The sequence below is a fragment of the Ranitomeya variabilis genome, chromosome 1 (genome assembly GCF_051348905.1).
Source record: "Ranitomeya variabilis isolate aRanVar5 chromosome 1, aRanVar5.hap1, whole genome shotgun sequence".
NCBI lineage: Eukaryota > Metazoa > Chordata > Amphibia > Anura > Dendrobatidae > Ranitomeya > Ranitomeya variabilis.
Genome location: NC_135232.1, coordinates 231,283,638 through 231,303,799, shown reverse-complemented (window position 1 = coordinate 231,303,799; position 20,162 = coordinate 231,283,638). Strand labels below are relative to the sequence as shown.

At 41.9% G+C, this 20,162-nt stretch overlaps 1 protein-coding gene across 3 annotated transcripts in view; it reads left to right on the top strand.

Annotated features, from left to right (window-relative positions):
- The window catches only part of SCARB1 (scavenger receptor class B member 1), a 137,897-nt gene extending 120,324 nt beyond the window's left edge, over positions 1 to 17,573 (top strand). The window contains exons 10-14 of one of the 3 annotated variants that reach the window (XM_077293258.1): positions 1,998 to 2,049; positions 2,144 to 2,290; positions 10,861 to 10,983; positions 14,700 to 16,384; positions 16,731 to 17,573. In XM_077293258.1, the coding sequence (XP_077149373.1) occupies positions 1,998 to 2,049; positions 2,144 to 2,290; positions 10,861 to 10,983 (322 nt within the window). In that variant the 3' untranslated portion in view covers positions 14,700 to 16,384; positions 16,731 to 17,573. Of the gene's footprint in view, positions 1 to 1,997; positions 2,050 to 2,143; positions 2,291 to 10,860; positions 10,995 to 14,699; positions 16,385 to 16,730 lie in introns of all 3 variants that reach the window. The other 2 variants (XM_077293259.1, XM_077293260.1) reach the window with 2 other exon arrangements.
- The last annotated feature ends 2,589 nt before the right edge of the window (positions 17,574 to 20,162 follow it).

The window sequence follows — 20,162 nt, the reverse complement described above, 5'->3', positions numbered from 1 at the left end:
CATGGTTTTCCCTACTAAGATTTATATCCTTGTCAGATCAATGGATTTGGCCAGAGATCCCAGACCTTTTTGCGCAGGGGCCAATATTCCATACTCAAATGAAGGGCTTCCATCTTGCAGCGTGGAAATTGAAAGGAGTGTACTGATAATTTAGCCACTGAGTAGTTTCCACCTTGCTAAGTAGAAAACCCTTAACTATGAGAATTTATGGCAGGACTCGAAAAAAAATGCCTGGCGTTCAGAGGTTTTTGACCTAATGGCTTCCCTAATCTGTCCCATCCTAGAGTTCCTTCAGATGGGGCTTGAAATGGGGTTGACCACTAGTACCCTTAAGGTCCAGATAGCTGCTTTAGGGACATTATATAGTTGTAAACTTGCAGCCAATTGATGGCTATCGAGATGCATAAAATCCTGTGATAGGTCTAGGCCAGTCTCAATCCCTAGGGCCCCCCAATGGGAACTGAACCTGGTACTAGAGGCACTGATCTAAGCACCGTTTGAGCCTGTGCAGGAGTTGTCAGCCAAATATCTTGCCCTCAAAGCAATCATTTATTAGTAGCATTGACATCCGTCCTTAAGGCTCATTTCCACTTGCGAGAATAACGGACGAGTGCAATCCGACAAAAAATCAGATTGCACTCGGACCAATGTTTTTTAATAGGTGACATTTTTTTTTTTTTTTCTCAGCCGAAATCGGACTGAGAAAAAAATCGCAGCATGCTGCGAGTCTCGGACGAGACTCGTCAATGGGTGTGAGAAAAAAAAAAATGGACGGAATACGGACCATCCGTTTTCTGTTTGTTTTTTACAGATACCTTACCATTCTGTGGCATAGAACACTGTAAATGGTCCTGTAAATGATTGTCAAAAAATAGTTGCAGAGAAAAAAAACGGATTGTATACGGATGGTGCGATTAAAAATTGCATTGCACTCGCATGACAATCGCACACTTTGCATCCTATTTTTTCGGTCCAGATTACGGACCGTTTTTATTCTTACAAGTGGAAATAAGTTACTTACAGGCTTTCTAAAAACCCACCTTATCCGCAGATGGGAGAATAGTCGTGTTAAGACCCGATCCAGTTTATCTTCCTAAGGTAGCTTTAGGCTATGTGTCCACATTCAGGAAAGTGTGCAGAATTTTCCTGATCAAATCCGGACTCGTATTTTTCGTGGTGGGGTTGTTTTTTTTTTTTTTTTTCTGCGTTTTTCTCGCTTTTATTTTTCTTAATTTTTTTTTTCCGTGCAGCTTCCTAATGCAATAAGGGCACTGTTGCAGTTTATATGTATGACTGGCCAGTGGAGAAAAGCCCAGTCCCTGTTTGTTGCCTTCCAGAGTAATGGGAAGGGTTACGGGGTAACAAAAGGTACCATTGCCAGATGAATTAGGGAGGCCATTTGTTTAGCTTACTCTGCTAGCGGTGCTCCGTTCCCTGATGGTATCAAGGCTCCTTACACCAGAGCCATGGCGACGTCCTGGTAAGAGAAAGTGGAGGTATCGATCGACCAAATTTGTAAAGGCCCGCCACCTGGTCATCATACACCACCTTTAGGTACACCTAGCATTTTTCAATTCTCCAAAAATCTCTGGTGTGCTGCCATTGGTGAAGGGAACACACCAAGGTCACGTACCGGTAGCCGGTTTTTCCAGAACCCATGACAGGACCTGTATACTCCCAAACCCCCCCCTTTATTACCATATGGGTGTGCATTATAGATTGGGCGGGTTTTGTGTTTGTTTTTTCTTTGTGGCTTTTTGTTTGTTCTTATAATCTGGTGTTTGGTTATGTATGTAGATTAACCTGGAGGTACTCTCGTGAGCTGTAACTCAACTGAACTTGGAGAGTTGTACCACCCTTTATTTCAGTAGGTTTCCTGTCCTTGCTGGGCAGATCCTTTTCTCACGTGTGCTTTCATGGATTCTGGAAAAAACGGTAACCTTGGTGTTTTGTTTTAGCAAGATGATGGAATAATCTTGTAATCTGCTTTATTGTAGGATAACTGGGAAGATTAAGCCTGTAATATTTCCAATCCTGTGGTTTTCTGAGGTAGGATATGTTTTTTTTTTTGTTTGTTTGTTTTTTTTAAGTCAGAGAGGGTGATGATGATCCATCTTGTATAATTTTGGTTTGTTTCCTACAGAGTGGCTATCTTGATGGTCCAGTGTATAATACCTATTATAATACCCTGATTCTCCTCCCAATGGTACTTGATTATCTACAATACATCTTCATTGCCTTGGGCCTATGTTTTATACTGGTTGCAGCGGTTCTTCCATTTGTAAACCAGGTAAGAAACTGTAATGCCCTAACAGCAAAGGGGGGGTTATTTACAATGATATTTTGTTTGCATTGTAGTACACTTTATGGGGTTGGTAGGCCAAATGGAAAAACAAAACTGCAATTTTGGTATCTCAGTGAAAGGGTAAAATCTTGTAACTGTACATCCCTGGGGGGCGTGTGAAGTGGTGCTTTAAATCGCACTTAAAGTAGTGTTGTTTTTGTTTTGTTTTTTTTTCTCAAGCGCTGGAGTGGTGCTACTAATCTAACTTCCCTGCGCTTGGTCTCCTACTTGGCAACTGCCATTTTCATCTTTTATCGTCGTCTCACTCTGGTTGGTGTTCTGCAGATTGTGATTTGCCGGATTGCCCAGTGTTAGCTGGGCTCTTATCTGAAGGTTCCCATTCAATGTAAGTCTATGCAAGCCAGAACAAGGCATCTTATAGACTTTGACCACGGTCACAAGATAGTGGCACGGAACCAGAACATCACCAGGATGAGCTGAAAATGGTGTCTAGTAAGTATGCTACTAGAGTCAGGGAACTTTAATTAGTTGGCACTAGTGATGAGCGAGTATACTTGTTGCTCGGGTGGTCTCTGAGTATTAGCATCAGCTGCATTATTTGCGACTGCTAGACAGCTTGAGTACATGTGGGGGTTGCGTGTTTGTTAGGGAATTCCCATATGTATTCAGCCTGCCTGCAAGTCGCAAATCATGCAGCTGAGACGACGAAAACTAAATCTCCAAGTACTCCAAAATACTTGGAGATCACCCGAGCATGCTCCGGGAGACCCAAGCAACAATGCTACTCACCCATCACTAGTTAACGCCACTCAGCACTGAGGTGAAATAGAAACAAAATGCTGGAGTGGTGCTTTAAGTTGTTAATGGCATCGATCGGATCTTGTCACCATACAATGCTGTTAACATGCAGATGTCAACTGCATAGAAGAGCAAGTATCTGCTACGCACATCAAGAAGGGGTTATCACAACCATAGTGAAAAGTTGATGACCAATTTGCAAAAAGACTACATGACATACCGGATTGATGGACCATATCTCTGGAGCAGAGAGTTGCAGAATCCAAAAAACAGATGGGTGTGATGGATCTAAAATGACTGTTTTTGGTATTGAAGGCTGTTGAAGTCAATTTGATCAGATCATTGGTCTATATAACACACAAATCCTGGGATAGGTGGCAGAATAGTCAAGAAACCAGACTACAAATTGAGGGGAAATGTAAGGTCAGAAACCTTATCAATGTAAGCTGTTAAAACTTTAAAGCTCTATGCTCTGCATAGAACTTAGCATATATACTTTTTTTTTTCCTGAATAACAGCCAATGGGCATGCAGGGTCCAATGGCCAATTTGAAATATAAAACCCCTTTCAACAAATGCTCTGGAAAAAGTCTCTTCTGACAAGTGCAAAAATAAACTGAGCCTATGGTTGACAAATTAAAGCAATATATAGCAACTGTACAGAATAATGGTTGTCTATGTAATATAGTCAGCGCAAAAGCTTCTGTTTACGGGTCCATGGGCCGTACCATGTCCGCCCACTTGCTGCCTCCATCTGCGCTGACTTCCTTGGTGTCATTTCATCGCGTCAGCTGTGTACTGCGGAGAGGCAGGGAAGGAAGCAGAGTGCCAAAGGGGACCGAGGTGAGAATGTTTTTTTTTTTTTCCATGTGTATGCGATGTTTGGGTGGGCATGGGGGGAGGCTATGGGGGCGACGTGCTGCACATGATGCTGCATATGGGGGTGAGGTGCTGCACATGATGCTGCATTTGTGGGCGACGTGCCTCATATAAGGGGTTGTTGGTGGGGCTCATACGATATATAGGGGGATGTCGGCATACTTAATCCTGCTCAATATTAACCCCCAAGTGTGGTTTGCACGTTAATGACCAGGCCAATTTTTACAATTTTGACCACTGTCACTTTATGAGGTTATAACTCTGGAACGCTTCAACGGATCCTGGTGATTCTGACATTGTTTTCTCGAGACATATTGTACTTCATGATAGTGGTAAAATTTCTTTGCTATTACCTGCGTTTATTTGTGAAAAAAACAAACAAATTTGGTGAAAATTTTGAAAATTTCGCAACTTCCCAACTTTGAATTTTTATGCAATTAAATCAGAGATATGTCACACAAAATACTTAAGTAACATTTCCCACATGTCTACTTTACATCAGCACAATTGTGGAACCAAAATTTTTTTTTTTTGTTAGGGAGTTATAAGGGTTAAAATTTGACCAGCAATTTCTCATTTTTACAACACCATTTTTATTTTTTAGGGACCACATCTCATTTGAAGTCATTTTGAGGGGTCTATATGATAGAAAATAACCAAGTGTGACACCATTCTAAAAACTGCACCCCTCAAGGTGCTCAAAACCACATTCAAGAAGTTTATTAACCCTTCAGGTGTTTCACAGGAATTTTTGAAATGTTAAAATAAAAATGAACTTAACTTTTTTCACAAAAAATTTACTTCAGCTCCAATTTGTCTTATTTTACCAAGGATAACAGGAGAAAATGGACCCCAAAAGTTGTTGTACAATTTGTCCTGAGTACGCCGATACCCCATATGTGGGGGTAAACCACTGTTTGGGCGCATAGCAGAGCTCGGAAGCGAAGGAGCGCCATTTGACTTTTCAATGCAAAATTGACTGGAATTGAGATGGGACGCCATGTTGCGTTTGGAGAGCCTCTGATGTGCCTAAACATTGAAACCCCCCACAAGTAACACCATTTTGGAAAGTAGACCCCCTAAGGAACTTATCTAGATGTGTGGTGAGCACTTTGACTCATTAAGTGATTCACATTAGTTTATAATGCAGAGCCGTAAAAATAAACATTTTTTCACAAAAATGATCTTTTCGCCCCCAATTTTTTATTTTCCCAAGGGTAAGAAGAAATTGGACCCCAAAAGTTGTTGTCCAATTTGTCTTGAGTACGCTGATACCCCATATGTGGGGGGGAACCACCGTTTGAGCGCATGGCAGAGCTCGGAAGGGAAGGAGCGTCATTTGGAATGCAGACTTAAATGGATTGGTCTGCAGGCGTCACATTGCGTTTGCAGAGCCCCCAATGTACCTAAACAGTAGAGACCCCCCACAAGTGACCCCATATTGGAAACTAGACCCCCCCCCCCAAGGAACTTATCTAGATGTGTTGTGAGACCTTTGAACCCCCAACTGTTTCACTACAGTTTAAAATGCAGAGCCGTAAAAATAAAAAAATTATTTTTTAGCCCCAGTTTTGTATTTTCCCAAGGGTAGCAGGAGAAATTGGACCCCAAAAGTTGTTGTCCAATGTGTCCTGAGTACGCCGATACCCCATATGTTGGGGTAAACCCCTGTTTGGGCACACGGGAGAGCTTGGAAGGGAAGGAGCACTGTTTTACTTTTTCAACGCAGAATTGGCTGGAATTGAGATCGGACGCCATGTCTCGTTTGGAGAGCCCCTGATGTGCCTAAACAGTGAAAACCCCCCAATTATAACTGAAACCCTAATCCAAACACATCCCTATCCCTAATCCGAACGGTAACCCTAAGCACACCCCTAAGGCTGCTTTCACACATCAGGTTTTTTGTTTCAGGCACAATCCGGCAAAAAACGGAACCGTTTTTTATACACGCCGGATCCGTTTTTTCCCATAGTTGTATTAGCGCCGAATTGTGCCTGAAGGACATGCGTTTCATCCGTTTTGTGCTGCATCCGTCCCTTCAGGCTTTTTTGCCGGACACAAAAAAAGTCTCCTGCAACTTTTTTCAGTCCGGCGAAAATACCTGAAGGGACGTTTCCGTCAATAAACGCATCAAGCGGATGTGTCGATGAAGGATTCCGGCTACCGAATCCGTTTTTACACATTGGGCATGTCCAGAAGCATTGTTTTCGTTTCTGACATGTGGAGATTCTCTCCTCCCTCTCTCTCCTCCCTCCCTCTCTCTCCTCCCTCCCTCTCCTCCCTCCCTCTCTCCCTCCCTCCCTCCTCTCCTCTCTCCTCCCTCCCTCCCTCTCTCTCCTCCCTCCCTCTCTCTCCTCCCTCCCTCTCTCTCCTCCCTCCCTCTCTCTCCTCCCTCCCTCTCTCTCCTCCCTCCCTCTCTCTCCTCCCTCCCTCTCTCCTCCCTCCCTCTCTCTCCTCTCTCTCCTCCCTCTCTCTCCTCCCTCTCTCTCCTCTCTCTCCTCCCTCTCTCTCCTCCCTCTCTCCCTCTCTCTCTCCCTCCCTCTCTCTCCTCCCTCTCTCTCCTCCCTCCCCTCTCTCTCTCTCCTCCCTCCCCTCCCTCTCTCCTCCCTCCCCTCCCTCTCTCTCCTCCCTCCCTCTCTCTCCTCCCTCCCTCCCCTCCCTCTCCTCTCCTCCCTCCTCTCCCTCTCTCTCTCCTCCCTCCCCTCCCTCTCTCCCTCTCTCTCCTCCCTCTCCCTCTCTCTCCTCCCTCTCTCCTCTCTCCTCTCCTCCCCTCCCTCCCTCTCTCCTCCCTCCCCTCCCTCTCCTCCTCCCCTCCTCCCCTCCCTCTCTCTCCCCCCTCCCCTCCCTCTCTCTCCTCCCTCCCTCCCCTCCCTCTCTCTCCCTCCCTCCCCTCCCTCTCTCTCTCTCCTCCCCTCCCTCCTCCCTCCCCTCCCTCTCTCCCCTCCCCTCCCTCTCTCTCCTCCCTCCCCTCCCTCTCTCTCCTCCCTCCCCTCCCTCTCTCTCCTCCCTCCCCTCCCTCTCTCTCCTCCCTCCCCTCCCTCTCTCTCCTCCCTCCCCTCCCTCTCTCTCCTCCCTCCCCTCCCTCTCTCTCCTCCCCTCCCCTCCCTCTCTCTCCTCCCTCCCCTCCCTCTCTCTCCTCCCTCCCCTCCCTCTCTCTCCTCCCTCCCCTCCCTCTCTCTCCTCCCTCCCTCTCTCCTCCTCCCTCCCCTCCCTCTCTCCCCTCCCTCCCTCCCCTCCCTCTCTCTCCTCCCTCCCCTCCCCTCCCTCTCTCCTCCCTCCCCTCCCCTCCCCTCCCTCTCTCTCCTCCCTCCCCTCCCTCTCTCTCCTCCCTCCCCCTCCCTCCCCTCCCTCTCTCTCCTCCCCTCCCTCTCTCTCCTCCCCTCCCCTCCCTCTCTCACCTCCCTCCCCTCCCTCTCTCTCCTCCCTCCCCTCCCTCTCTCTCCTCCCTCCCCTCCCTCTCTCTCCTCCCTCCCCTCCCTCTCTCTCCTCCCTCCCCTCCCTCTCTCTCCTCCCTCCCCTCCCTCTCTCTCCTCCCTCCCTCCTCCCTCCCCTCCCCTCCCTCTCTCTCCTCCCTCCCCTCCCCTCCCTCTCTCCTCCCTCCCCTCCCCTCCCCTCCCTCTCTCTCCTCCCTCCCCTCCCTCTCTCTCCTCCCTCCCTCCCCTCCCTCCCCTCCCTCTCTCCTCCCTCCCCTCCCCTCCCTCTCTCCTCCCCTCCCCTCCCTCTCTCTCCTCCCCTCCCCTCCCTCTCTCTCCTCCCTCCCCTCCCTCTCTCCCCTCCCTCTCTCTCCTCCCTCTCTCCCCTCCCTCTCTCCTCCCTCTCTCCCCTCCCTCTCTCCCCTCCCTCTCTCTCCTCCCTCTCTCTCCTCCCTTCCCCTCCCCTCCCCTCCCTCTCTCTCCTCCCTTCCCTCCCCTCCCCTCCCTCTCTCTCCTCCCTCCCCTCCCTCACCTGTAACCCTAGCCCTAATGGGAAAATGGAAATAAATACATTTTTGTAATGTTTTAATTTTTCGCTAACTAAGGGGGTGATGAAGGGGGGTTTGATTTACTTTTATTGCGGATTTTTATGATTCGCAGCCGTCACACACTGAAAGACTCTTTTTATTGCAAAAAATATTTTTTGCATTACCACATTTTGAGAGATATAATTTTTCCATATTTTGGTCCAGAGAGTCATGTGAGGTCTTGTTTTTTGCTGGACGAGTTGACGTTTTTATTGGAAACATTTTCGGGCACATGACATTTTTTTTACGATTACAGCGATACCTCATTTATATAATTTTTTTATGTTTTGGTGCTTTTATACAATAAAAACTATTTTTTTATAGAAAAAATAATTATTTTTGCATCGCTTTATTCTGAGGACTATAACTTTTTTATTTTTTCTTTGACGCTGTATGGAGGCTCGTTTTTTGCGGGACAAGATGACGTTTTCAGCGGTACCATGTTTATTTATATCCGTCTTTTTGATCGTGTTATTCCACTTTTTGTTTGGCGGTATGATAATAAAGCGTTGTTTTTTGGCTCGTGTTTTTTTTTTTTTTTTTTTTTTTTTTTTACGGTGTTCACTGAAGGGGTCAACTAGTGGGACAGTTTTATAGGTCGGGTCGTTATGGACGCGGCGATACTAAATGTGTACTTGTGTTTTTTTTTTTGTTTTTTTTTTTGTATTTTGATAAAGAAATGTATTTATAGGAACAATAAAAAAATAAAAAAAAAAATATATATATATATATATATAATTTGGGAATTTTTTTTTTTTCTTTTTTACATTTTACACTATAACATTGCCCCAGGGGGGGCATCATGTTATAGTGTAAGATCGCCGATCTGACACTTTGCTGTGCACTGTGTCAGATCGGCAATCTGAGGTGCACAGATTCAGGCTTCCCGGCGCCAGCTCTGAGCAGGCGCTGTGAAGCCACCTCCCTGCAGGACTCGGATGCCGCGGCCATCTTGGATCCGGGCCTGCTGCAGGGAGGAGGAGGTAAGAGACCCTCACAGCAACGCGATCACATCGCGTTGCTCCGGGGGTCTCCGGGAAGCCCGCAGGGAGCCCCTCCCTGCGCGATGCTTCCCTATACCGCCGGAACACTACGGTCATGTTCGCAGTGTGCCGGGGGTTAATGTGCCGGGGGCGGTCCGTGACCACTCCTGGCACATAGTGCCGGTTGTCAGCTGCGATAGTCAGCTGACACTCGGCCTCGCTCCCCCCGTGAGCGCGGCTGATCGTGCTGGACGTACTATTCCGTCCTTGGGAAGTAAGGCCCACCCCACATGGACGGAATAGTACGTCCAATGGAGAAAGGGGTTAAGTGATACTATTGATATATTTATCAATAATATAATCATTCTAATATATCAATATTAATATTGAGTAGAATTAAATTTGGCCTAATGGTTCGGCCCTCCACAACAGTCGCTGTCTCATGTGACCCATCGGAAACAAATTAATTGCCTTCCTCTGTAGTGATGAGCGAATATACTCGTTACTCGAGATTTCCCAAGCACGCTCGGGGGTCCTCCGAGTATTTTTTTTTTAGTGTTCGGAGATTTAGTTTTCATTGCCGCAGCTGAATGATTTACATCAGTTAGCCAGCATAAGTACATGTGGGGGTTGTCTGGTTGCTAGGGAATCTCCACATGTAATCTAGCTGGCTAAGAGATGTAAATCATTCAGCTGAGGTGAGGAAAACTAAATCTCCGAGCACTAAAAAATACTCGGACACCTGAGCATGCTCGAAATCTCGAGTAACGAGTATATTCGATCATCACTACTCCTCTGCTTTTAACCTGTTTTTTTTTTTGTTTGTTTAAATCTTAACTAGACATTCTCCCCCTTAAGCAGTGATTTTTATGTAGCTTTTCTTTAAAAGCAGCCAAAGAACAAGATCCAAGTCGCTCTCCATTAGTATAGGGCTATGATCTTTGAGCGGTTTTGCAACTGAGTCTGCTCTGTTCAGGTTGTTGCCCTCTTTCACCTACAGCGCTGCCTTTTCCGATTGGCTGCATTGTATAAAGCCATGTCAATCACTGGTTCATCAGGAAGTCCATGCATGAAGATATGATTTCTATTATAGCAAGGGTAGAGTGATTCTAGAATGAACGATTCTACCATTACATTGATAGATGAACTGCCACACATTATGAGGTCTTATTTGTATCGTTATGAGTCTCAAAAGTAGCTAGGTTGGAAAGGAGCTAATTTACAAAAGATTGAGTGCAAAACAGAAGCTTCAAATATATGGATAAAAATTTCATAGCTTTCATGCAGTCATATCATTGTCTTTCATTCCTTTGCTTGTCGTGTTTTACCATTGAAATGTATGCCTTTTATTGTATCTGTAATGACTTCTGCTGCACAGAATCATGTATGTGTTGCATATTTCCTTGCCACAATACTAAATGTACTAACTTTTTATTATATTTCCAAATGAGTGAAAATTAATTACCATATTCAAAATCTTTTAACGTTTAATCTGTTTGGCATGACCAAATTTCCGAAGATCTTGCAAGAATGATAGAAATGCATCTTCTTTTATAAAAGGGTGAACTCTGCTTTCTCCACCAGTAAACTTGTCCTAAAATGTCTCACAAAAAAAAACACTACAATTGCATAAAGTGACTTTGTACTAATTACAAACATGTTCACTCATGCTTTTTAAAGTTTTAAAACTTTAGCTTGTCTGAACACAATGAGTATTTGATTTGAGTTCTTTAATTTAAAGCACAGTTTGCTAATTTTAATATAATGGTTCTAATTATGTAGTAAATCCCCTTTGCAGAAAAGCATTTAGGGAATTTCTACTTTTAACATTTTAAAGCTAACCTGTGTCACTTGCCCATCATTGGATGTTACAAACTAGCCTAATTATTTTTTTAGGAAAAATTCTGCTTATTTTGGAGTAGTAATAAAAAGTATGATGAAAATTATGATATCACTAAAGCTCAAAAAGAAAAATTGACTGCTTCTAATGGAACTGTGCTACTGGAAGCCAAATTATAGGTGCGTACAAGGTAAAGTGTGTGGAGGTTTTTCTTTTTGTTTTTGTTTTGTTTTTTCTATTTTTAATTTTGTGTAGTTTAAAAGAAGGCAATAGAAAAGTTCTCTGTATTGTAATATATCTTTTGGTAAAACATTTACGATCCTCTAAAAAAGGGCATCTGCCACTAATATTTAACTCTAATCTAGTTTAGTATATTGCATGCCTCACAGCTGGTGAATAATTACACTTTGCTATGGAATTTGTGTGGATTATGTATCATCCTTGCACACTGTTTATGTGAACAGTATTGTTCACTGCTAACCATGAAGATGAGCCAGGGACGGCGTTCCCAAACTGCACACCCGGGCAAGTGCCAGGGCCCTGGACGAACGGGGAACCCACTTGTCGTTGGGAACAATGGCACGCTATGGGGCCCGTGAGTCAGGGGAGCCCTGTTCCTGCTTCAAATACTTTCCTCTCCACGTTCCACGCTGCTCCGGTCTCTTTCGCATCTTCTGACTCTGACGTCTCAGGGCAGAGGGCATAATTGCGTAAATGCAAACTGATGAGCAGTGCAGAAAGTCAGAAGATGCTGAGGCAACCGCAGCAGTGGGGAACAGGGAGAGGTGTGATTGCAGACTTATGAATACCGACCCACCACCTTAGCGCACACACTGTGCCCTGCGAGGTTTTGCTTTTTCTGAGCTTTTGGAAAATTTACAATACATAGCACTCATAGAATGTAAGAAGTGAAATATTTGGCATTGTACTATACCTAAATTTAACAGTGCATCATGAATCGTGGTATGTGGTAAAAGGGCCCACGAAAACCTGGAATCTAAGCAATATATGCATGTACAATGCAGGCCTCTCCTTGTCAGTCTCCTAGGGCGGTGCAAGTAGAAGCGAACCTGGGGTGGTGCTGGGTTTCTTATCTCTTCCCATTGTCCTGGCTGGATCAGCTAACCATATTTTCTCTGAAACAATGAAGTGTTGAGAAAAATAAAAATGTACCTGGCTGCAATCGTACTGTCATCTAATTCATGCTGCCCGCAGTTTGGTCAGTATGAATCTGGTGCCGGGTTTCCTTTTTAAAACCTTAAAAATACTGTAACATTTATTGAAATTGGGTGTGAAGGAAAATAAATCTTTCTACTGATCACTTTTAATCCCTTACTGACATTGATGTATGTCATGTGCTGGTGTATGGAGTAGGCTTACGACCTGAGCCTGCTCCGTATGGTGGCTGGGGGCTGCATTACACATTAGGTACCTGCCTGTGGCAAGTTTGAACTCTGCTCACAGCAGCTAAAGATGAGCTAATATGTTCGGAAACTATCGTCGAATCAGAATTTGCCATATTGGTACCCTATTCGCCCAGTGTCCGGCGCTTATTGCAAGTGAGCATTTCTGCTACATACAGGCGATCTGATCAACACCTGTATGTAGTAGAGCCGATCAAAGTAGTGCAGCTTCTAGTCTCCTATGGAGACTATTGAAGCATGCCAAAAAAATTAAAATCTCCACCCTTTTGCCCCATTGAAAATAAAACAATGAAAAAAATTAAATATACACATATTTGGTATTGCCGTGTTCAGAATTGCCCGATCTATGAATATAAAAAAAAATTAACCTGATCGTTAAACAGCGTAATGAGAGTTAAAATGCCAAAATCACGTTTTTTGGTCGTCGCAAGATCGCAATAAAATGCAAGAACGGGAGATCAAAAGAACATATCTGCACCAACATGGTATCATTAGAAACATCAGCTCGGCACAAAAAAAAAATCAGCTTTCACCCAACCCCAGGGATCACAGAAAGTAAAGACGCCACAGGTATCGGAAAATGGTGCAATTTTTTAAAAAAAATTGTTTGTTTTTTTTTTTTGTTTTTTTTCTTACAAATTTTGGAATCTTTTTCACCACCTAAATGAAAAAGAACCTAGACATGTTTGATGTCTATGAACTCATAATGACCTGTAGAATCATAATGGCAGGTCCTTTTTGGCATTTAATGAACATTGCAAAAAAATAAATAAATGCAATTCCACTTTTTTTTTTTTTTTACCATTTCACCGCTCTTGAAATGTTTTCCCTTTTTCCAGTACACGATATGTTAAAACCAATGGTGTTGTTCAAAAGTACAACTTTTCCCGCTAAAAACAAGCCCTCAAATGGCCATTTTGACCATAAAATTAAAAAGTTATAGCTCTGGGAAGGAGGGGAGCAAAAAATGAAAATGCAAAAACAATACCTCTGGTTGTTAAGAGGTTAATTGATGGGTTTCTCTTCCATCGCTATTGTGACCAAGATATATTTGAGATGCCTTGTACACTAATCCACGTCCCTTAGGAGTTCAAATCAAACTCCTTTTATTAATCAGATTACAAAATATAAACCAATTTCTGCATTTACTATATTTTTATTTAAGAAGATCCGGTTTTACAGTTGCAGTAGTATCTATTTATCCCATATGATGAACTCGACATGAATGCAATAATTTTGTTTCGATCACCTCAATACCCCCAAATGAGATGGCATAAAATGTTAAAAAAATAATCATATGCACTTCAAAATGGTACCAATAAAAACTACAGCTCGCTACCCAAAATAAAGCCCTTTCTCAAAAAATGGTCCCATAACTCCAGGTTTCCATCATTTGTATTAAACAAATATAAAGTTAGCTCAAACACTACATTTTGGTATAGCAAACAAAAATCACCCAGGAAAGTTACACAGGTTATTTTTACCTCACAATGAAAGCCGTAAACAAAACCTGAGCAATGGTTGCAAAAGAGCAGATATACCGTTGAGTGTTTTTTTTTTTTGTTTGTTTTTTTTTCCCCAGTACATTGGCTGTTGGAAGATTGAGGAAAAAAATTGGATCTTAATTTTTCTTCTGCATAAAACTAGACTGTCGGGAAAAAAAAAAAAAAACCCACAAAAAAACCCCAAAGTGCTAAAATGTAAAGTGACTCAGAGTGGCTAATATCAAAGCAAGTTAATTTACTGTGCCCTTTGCTAAAGATAACCCCTTCCCATATGCCATTTAGAACATATTGCCATATGGTTTCCCATGTTCTAGACCTCCCCTCAATGGCTTCGATATTCTTTGAACTGCATGAAGACCAAAGCCAAAGTCACAGATGGATCTGCTGCTGTCACTGGGTTACTTCATTTTAAAAAGGGGTGGCTTTCATAAAACTCCATTTATACCAAGGCAGAAAGAATAAAATTTTGGATGTGAACGAATGTTGTGCTTGCTTGAAATTAATTATACTAACATACTAAAACTAATAGTTTTATTTTCACATTTGTTCTTGTCTGTATTGCATGATCGAAGTTTTGTGTTGTGCATTTTCCCCATACAGTGTTTTTGTACCATACTTCATAATTGTCATCCTCCTATAGAGTAATACATTACACAAAATTGTGGAGAAAGTCACGCATTTCTAGTTTACAGACCTTCATTTAGTGATATTTATGTTGGTAGACCTAAGTTACATTGATCCTAGAGCCACCTTAATACAGAGCAAATACTGCCAATTAGTGTTGTGGAAAGCCTTGATACAACTACCGTAGATTTAGATCAACCTCGGAGAGAAATATTTTATTTTTGCTAGATTTTTAATTCCAGTTTGTTCAGTACTCAAACTTGCTGTAGAATTGAGACTGAAGTGGTGCAGACCTGATCTATCGCTTTAGAAAGAACTAATCTGTGCTTTTATGTTTCACAGAAATGGGAGGAGATCTTGCAAGACACAGGTGAAATAACTCAAGCAGATCAATGTTCTGATGATGCAAAGCTTCTTGAAGACCCAGATTATGACTTGCCTCAAACCTGAGAATTCTCAATACTCGCTACAATGGACCACTCAAACATCTCTTTTTTTTAAGGGATAGTTCTGTGATTGATACCCAATTATATAAACAGACATGACTTACAAACTTTGGTGAAATATCCACAGAAGACTAGCGGAAACTCGCACCATCTCTACAGTCTGCCAGAATGAACTCATATGGTGGTGAGGGGGTTTCCACACATTCCATAGCAAAATATTAGAGGGTTATAAGGTCAATTATAATTACTGACTATTTTATAGCCTACAGGCACTTGCAGCCACTACATCAATCCAAATGTATTGCCATCTCATTCACCTATTCGCTGAAGAACCATTGTAGTTTTTACTGACACAAATCCTGGATGACAATTATATTTTCAGGAAAAAACGGTTTACACACAATAATGGTGTCCTTCTAAATGACCTGGTATATGAAATGCACTTGCAGCTCATGTCATGCAGAAATTGTGCATTCCATTCAGATCTATGAAAATGTATGCACTGGGAACTGCACAATGTTTTCTTCTGTTCATTAAGACATGGCTCATCTGTCTGTGCCTTGTGATCATTGGGTCACCTCACTGATTCGTAGTTGCACTTATTAATGCTGCTATAACTTAAGCCATAACAGGTGCTGCATAGTAGCTGTATACTAAACTAGAACCTCACCCCCCTCAGAACGTTTCATGTTTTCAGTATTAAGAGAATCTGTTTAGTCGTCTTGTGTGTTGTTGCCAACCTTCATGTGGGAACAGTCATCCCTAAATAAACCCCTGGAGGAAAAGGTGACATTATGCAACACTTGATGTCCAAGTCGCAGAATAATATCAAAGCTTTGTGTCGCAGTTGACTGTCCTTTAATCATCCAAGTTGCCCTGTGTTGTTTAACTAAGCACTTATCTCTCTTTCTTAGGATAATCTGCGCTTTTCTCACAGTATTTGTTTGAGGTGTCACATTTGATACAAGGCCACGAAAATAGTTTTATTAAATCCATTTTTTGCGTCACAGCTTTGCTCCTCAGTATTGCACTGAACCTCTCAAGCAATAATTACTACAAACATTTCGGGGTCATGTTTGCCCTATAAGGCTACATTCACACCTCTACATTAGTCCAAGTTCATATCATGTTCAGGCAACATGCTTGTAACTATATAATAAATTAGAACAGAGCCACATATGGGTCTTATCACAGACAGAAAAAACTCCCCAGCAATATATATAATACGAAAAAGGAGTCAAAGAGCTGCCAAATATAGTATAAAATAGTAACATTTATTAAATAACATAGGATATTAAAAATTCAAATGAACAGCTAGTACAATACATCCGATTATTAAAGGGTTACTAAGGAAACAGGTAACAACCCCACACATAAAACCTACATTCAACGACTTGAGGCAATACAGTAAGTATACTAATAGTCAAGCATTAATTGCTCCACTTGGAGCTACAAATAGTGCAAGAATAGTGGAAAAAGATTTTATTAAAAAATCTATGCCTGGACCTCACCCATATCAGTCGTGGTAAATGTGTGGAGAGGCCAGCCCCTACGTGCGTTTCGCGTAGGCTTCTTCCGGGGGCCCCCGGAAGAAGCCTACGCGAAACGCGCGTAGGGGCTGGCGTCTCCACACATTTACCACGACTGATATGGGTGAGGTCCAGGCATAGATTTTTTAATAAATCTTTTTCCACTATTCTTGCACTATTTGTAGCTCCAAGTGGAGCAATTAATGCTTGACTATTAGTATACTTACTGTATTGCATCTGTGACCTCAAGTCGTTGAATGTAGGTTTTATGTGTGGGGTTGTTACCTGTTTCCTTAGTAACCCTTTAATAATCGGATGTTTTGTACTAGCTGTTCATTTGAATTTTTAATATCCTATGTTATTTAATAAATGTTACTATTTTATACTATATTTGGCAGCTCTTTGACTCCTTTTTCGTATTATATATAACATGCTTGTAAGTGTAGAGACTTCCCTCCAAAACCTGGAATAATGAGGCAGTCACTATGTACTGTGTGTGTTGCACGGGTACAAATGAATGTGAAACTGATTTTGTGGTTGCTTGAAAAGACAGGTGCTGCTGGAATGGAGGTAAGCAAGTGCAAAGTGACCAGTCGAAATCCCATTTTTCAGGGAAAAACAGAATAACTGACTGAGCTAAAGCTGTATGGCCAGATTGTGATAGGAACACACTGCCTAATGGTTCATTAAAGGGAATCTGAGGTAAGCAAAATAAAAAACAACTTTTTTCATGGTTTTCCTGCTTTCTTCTGATGTTGTCTGATCCTGCAATTTGGCATGGGACTGATAATACAGAGGTGTGAATGCAGCCCACCTAATCTGCATAGTATAATTTTACTCTGTCCAAAATTCTACAAGAATGCTTTATTCCTATGACCTCAGGATCAGCTTAGGGTGTTGCTCACTCTAGAGAATTTCAACCACCCTATTTCCATAGTGTTCTGGAATTCTTTATAACCTAAGTGTTTTTGCACAGAAAAGTCTTAAAATACACCAAAAAAATTAATCCATTAACTTTTTTGTTTTTTTTTAAATTAAATGGAACCATGGTGCCTTTTTTATATATCATTGTGAAAAGTAATTTATAAAATGGCTGAAATGTAAATTATATTGATGTAATTCATACATGTGTATATGTGACTGAATATAAATATGTAAAAAAAAAATCTATTTTACAGCACAAAACCGATCGTGCTTTTATGTATGAAATGTATGCTTTACAAAACACTTTCTTCCCTCACATCAACTGTATCATGTAATGATTTTAGGTTAGGGTAAAGGGGTTGTCTAAGTTTCTTAAATGGGTAAAATTGCAAAGTGCGTGAAAAAACAAGCAATTTTGCAAATTACTATGTGAACACTTTTTTAATTTGTTATTTTACCGTTTGTAGCAGACTAAATGGGACACCACGGCAGCCTATGCAAAGTGGTCAGTCCCCCAGGAACTGAGCACAACACTTAAAAGCTTCTTTACTACAGAGCTGGTACATGATCCTGTGACGCTGACCGGATTGCTGGCATCTGCCAGTTTCAGCATCACAGCGTTCTACTCCTTCCGAGGCAAAGCTGCTTTTCCTTTCATCTTCAGAGCGCTTAGTTTTCATACAGCGATGCAACCATGTCATTGAGCCAACATGTGAATTATCAGAAGTGATCTGCTTACCCCAGCAAGCAGGAAAAGCAGCCAGGATACTATGAATCAATTGTTTGAAGATTGAAACTTGGGAAAAAGTCTTTTCAGATCGAATGTGCAGTTTCTGACACCATTGCTTTCGGGACACTGATTCGGGAAGTAATTAATCACCATATGTTGGGCTGGTGCTCTATTATGGATATCTTTCAGAGTAATCCATGTATCATATTCTCTGGTCTATTACCTGTACTTACGTCTGTTCACTGATAACACTGCCCATCCTTTTCACGTAATCCTATTTTTAACCCCTTAATGACCGCCGATACATCTTTTTATTGACCAGAGATATAAGAGAATAGCCTCCCCATACAGGTGACAATCCAGCAGCTGTCAGCTGTACACTACAGTTGACAACTTGCTGCATCAGCCATGATCAGTGTGCACCAACCTTATCTGTTTAACCCCTTAGATACTGCTGCCAATAGTGACTACATCACATAAGTGGTTGAGTGTGTGGGCTTCCTCTTTAATCCATTTGGCACCCTGAGATCATGATCGTGTGGTCCTGATGTTTGCCATGGTAATTCACGGACAAATAACTTCCTTAGTCTGCCAGCTATAGCGGCCTGTTCAGAAGTTAGCGACATTTAGGTGGTAAAAATATACTTTTTAATTTTAATTTCTGTCATGCCACTTTGCATTAATCCCTGAAAATCACCGGAAGGGTTAATAAACTACCCGACAGCAGTTTTTAATATGCGGGGAAGCTGTTTTTAACCCATTATCTACCAATGTCCTTTTTTTTGGGACTCCTCTAAGATTTTATAATTTTTATAATTAGGTCCAATTTTTTGTTTGTAAAATGAAAACAGGAAATCATGTCATTGTCATTTTTAATTGAATATTGGGACGCCCTTTTCTGAAAAATCCGTGCTTGTAAAAATTTGGCAAATTATGTTTCTGATTCATTAGGACCCAAATCATTAACCCCTTCATGACCCAGCCTATTTTGACCTTAATGACCTGGCCGTTTTTTGCATTTCTGACCAGTGTCCCTTTGAGGTAATAACTCAGGAACGCTTCAACGGATCCTAGCGGTTCTCAGATGGTTTTTTCGTGACATATTGGGCTTCACGTTAGTGGTAAATTTAGGTCGATAATTTTTACGTTTATTTGGGGAAAAAAATGGAAATTTGGCAAAAATTTTAAAAATTTTGCAATTTTCAAATTTTGAATTTTTATTCTGTTAAACGAGAGAGTTATGTGACACAAAATAGTTAATAAATAACATTACCCACATGTCTACTTTACATCAGAACAATTTTGGAAACAAAATTATTTTTGATAGGAAGTTATAAGGGTTAAAATTTGACCAGCGATTTCTCATTTTTCCAACGAAATTTACAAAACCATTTTTTTTTTTTTTAGGGACCACCTCACATTTGAAGTCAGTTTGAGGGGTCTATATGGCTGAAAATAGCCAAAGGTGACACCATTCTAAAAACTGCACCCCTCAAGGTGCTCAAAACCACATTCAAGAAGTTTATTAACCCTTCAGGTGCTTCACAGCAGCAGAAGCAACATGGAAGGAAAAAATGAACATTTAACTTTAGTCACAAAAATGATCTTTTAGCAACAATTTTTTTATTTTCCCAAGGGTAAAAAGAGAAACTGGACCCCAAAAGTTATTGTACAATTTGTCCTGAGTACGCCGATACCCCATATGTGGGGAGGAACCACTGTTTGGGCGCACGACAGGGCTCGGAAGGGAAGGAGCGCCATTTGACTTTTTCAATGAAAAATTGGTTCCAATCTTTAGCGGACACCATGTCGCGTTTGGAGAGCCCCTGTGTGCCTAAACATTGGAGCTCCCCCACAAGTGACCCCATTTTGGAAACTAGACCCCCCAAGGAACTTATCTAGATGCATAGTGAGCACTTTCAACCCCCAGGTGCTTCACAAATTGATCCGTAAAAATGAAAAAGTACTTTTTTTTTTTTTTTTTTTCACAAATTTCTTTTAGCCTCAATTTGTTCATTTCCACATGAGCAACAGGATAAAATGGATCCTAATATTTATTGGGCAATTTCTCCTGAGTACACCGATACCTCACATGTGGGGGTAAACCACTGTTTGGGCACACGGCAGGACTTTTTGAATGAAAAATTAGCTCCAATCGTTAGCGGACACCATGTCA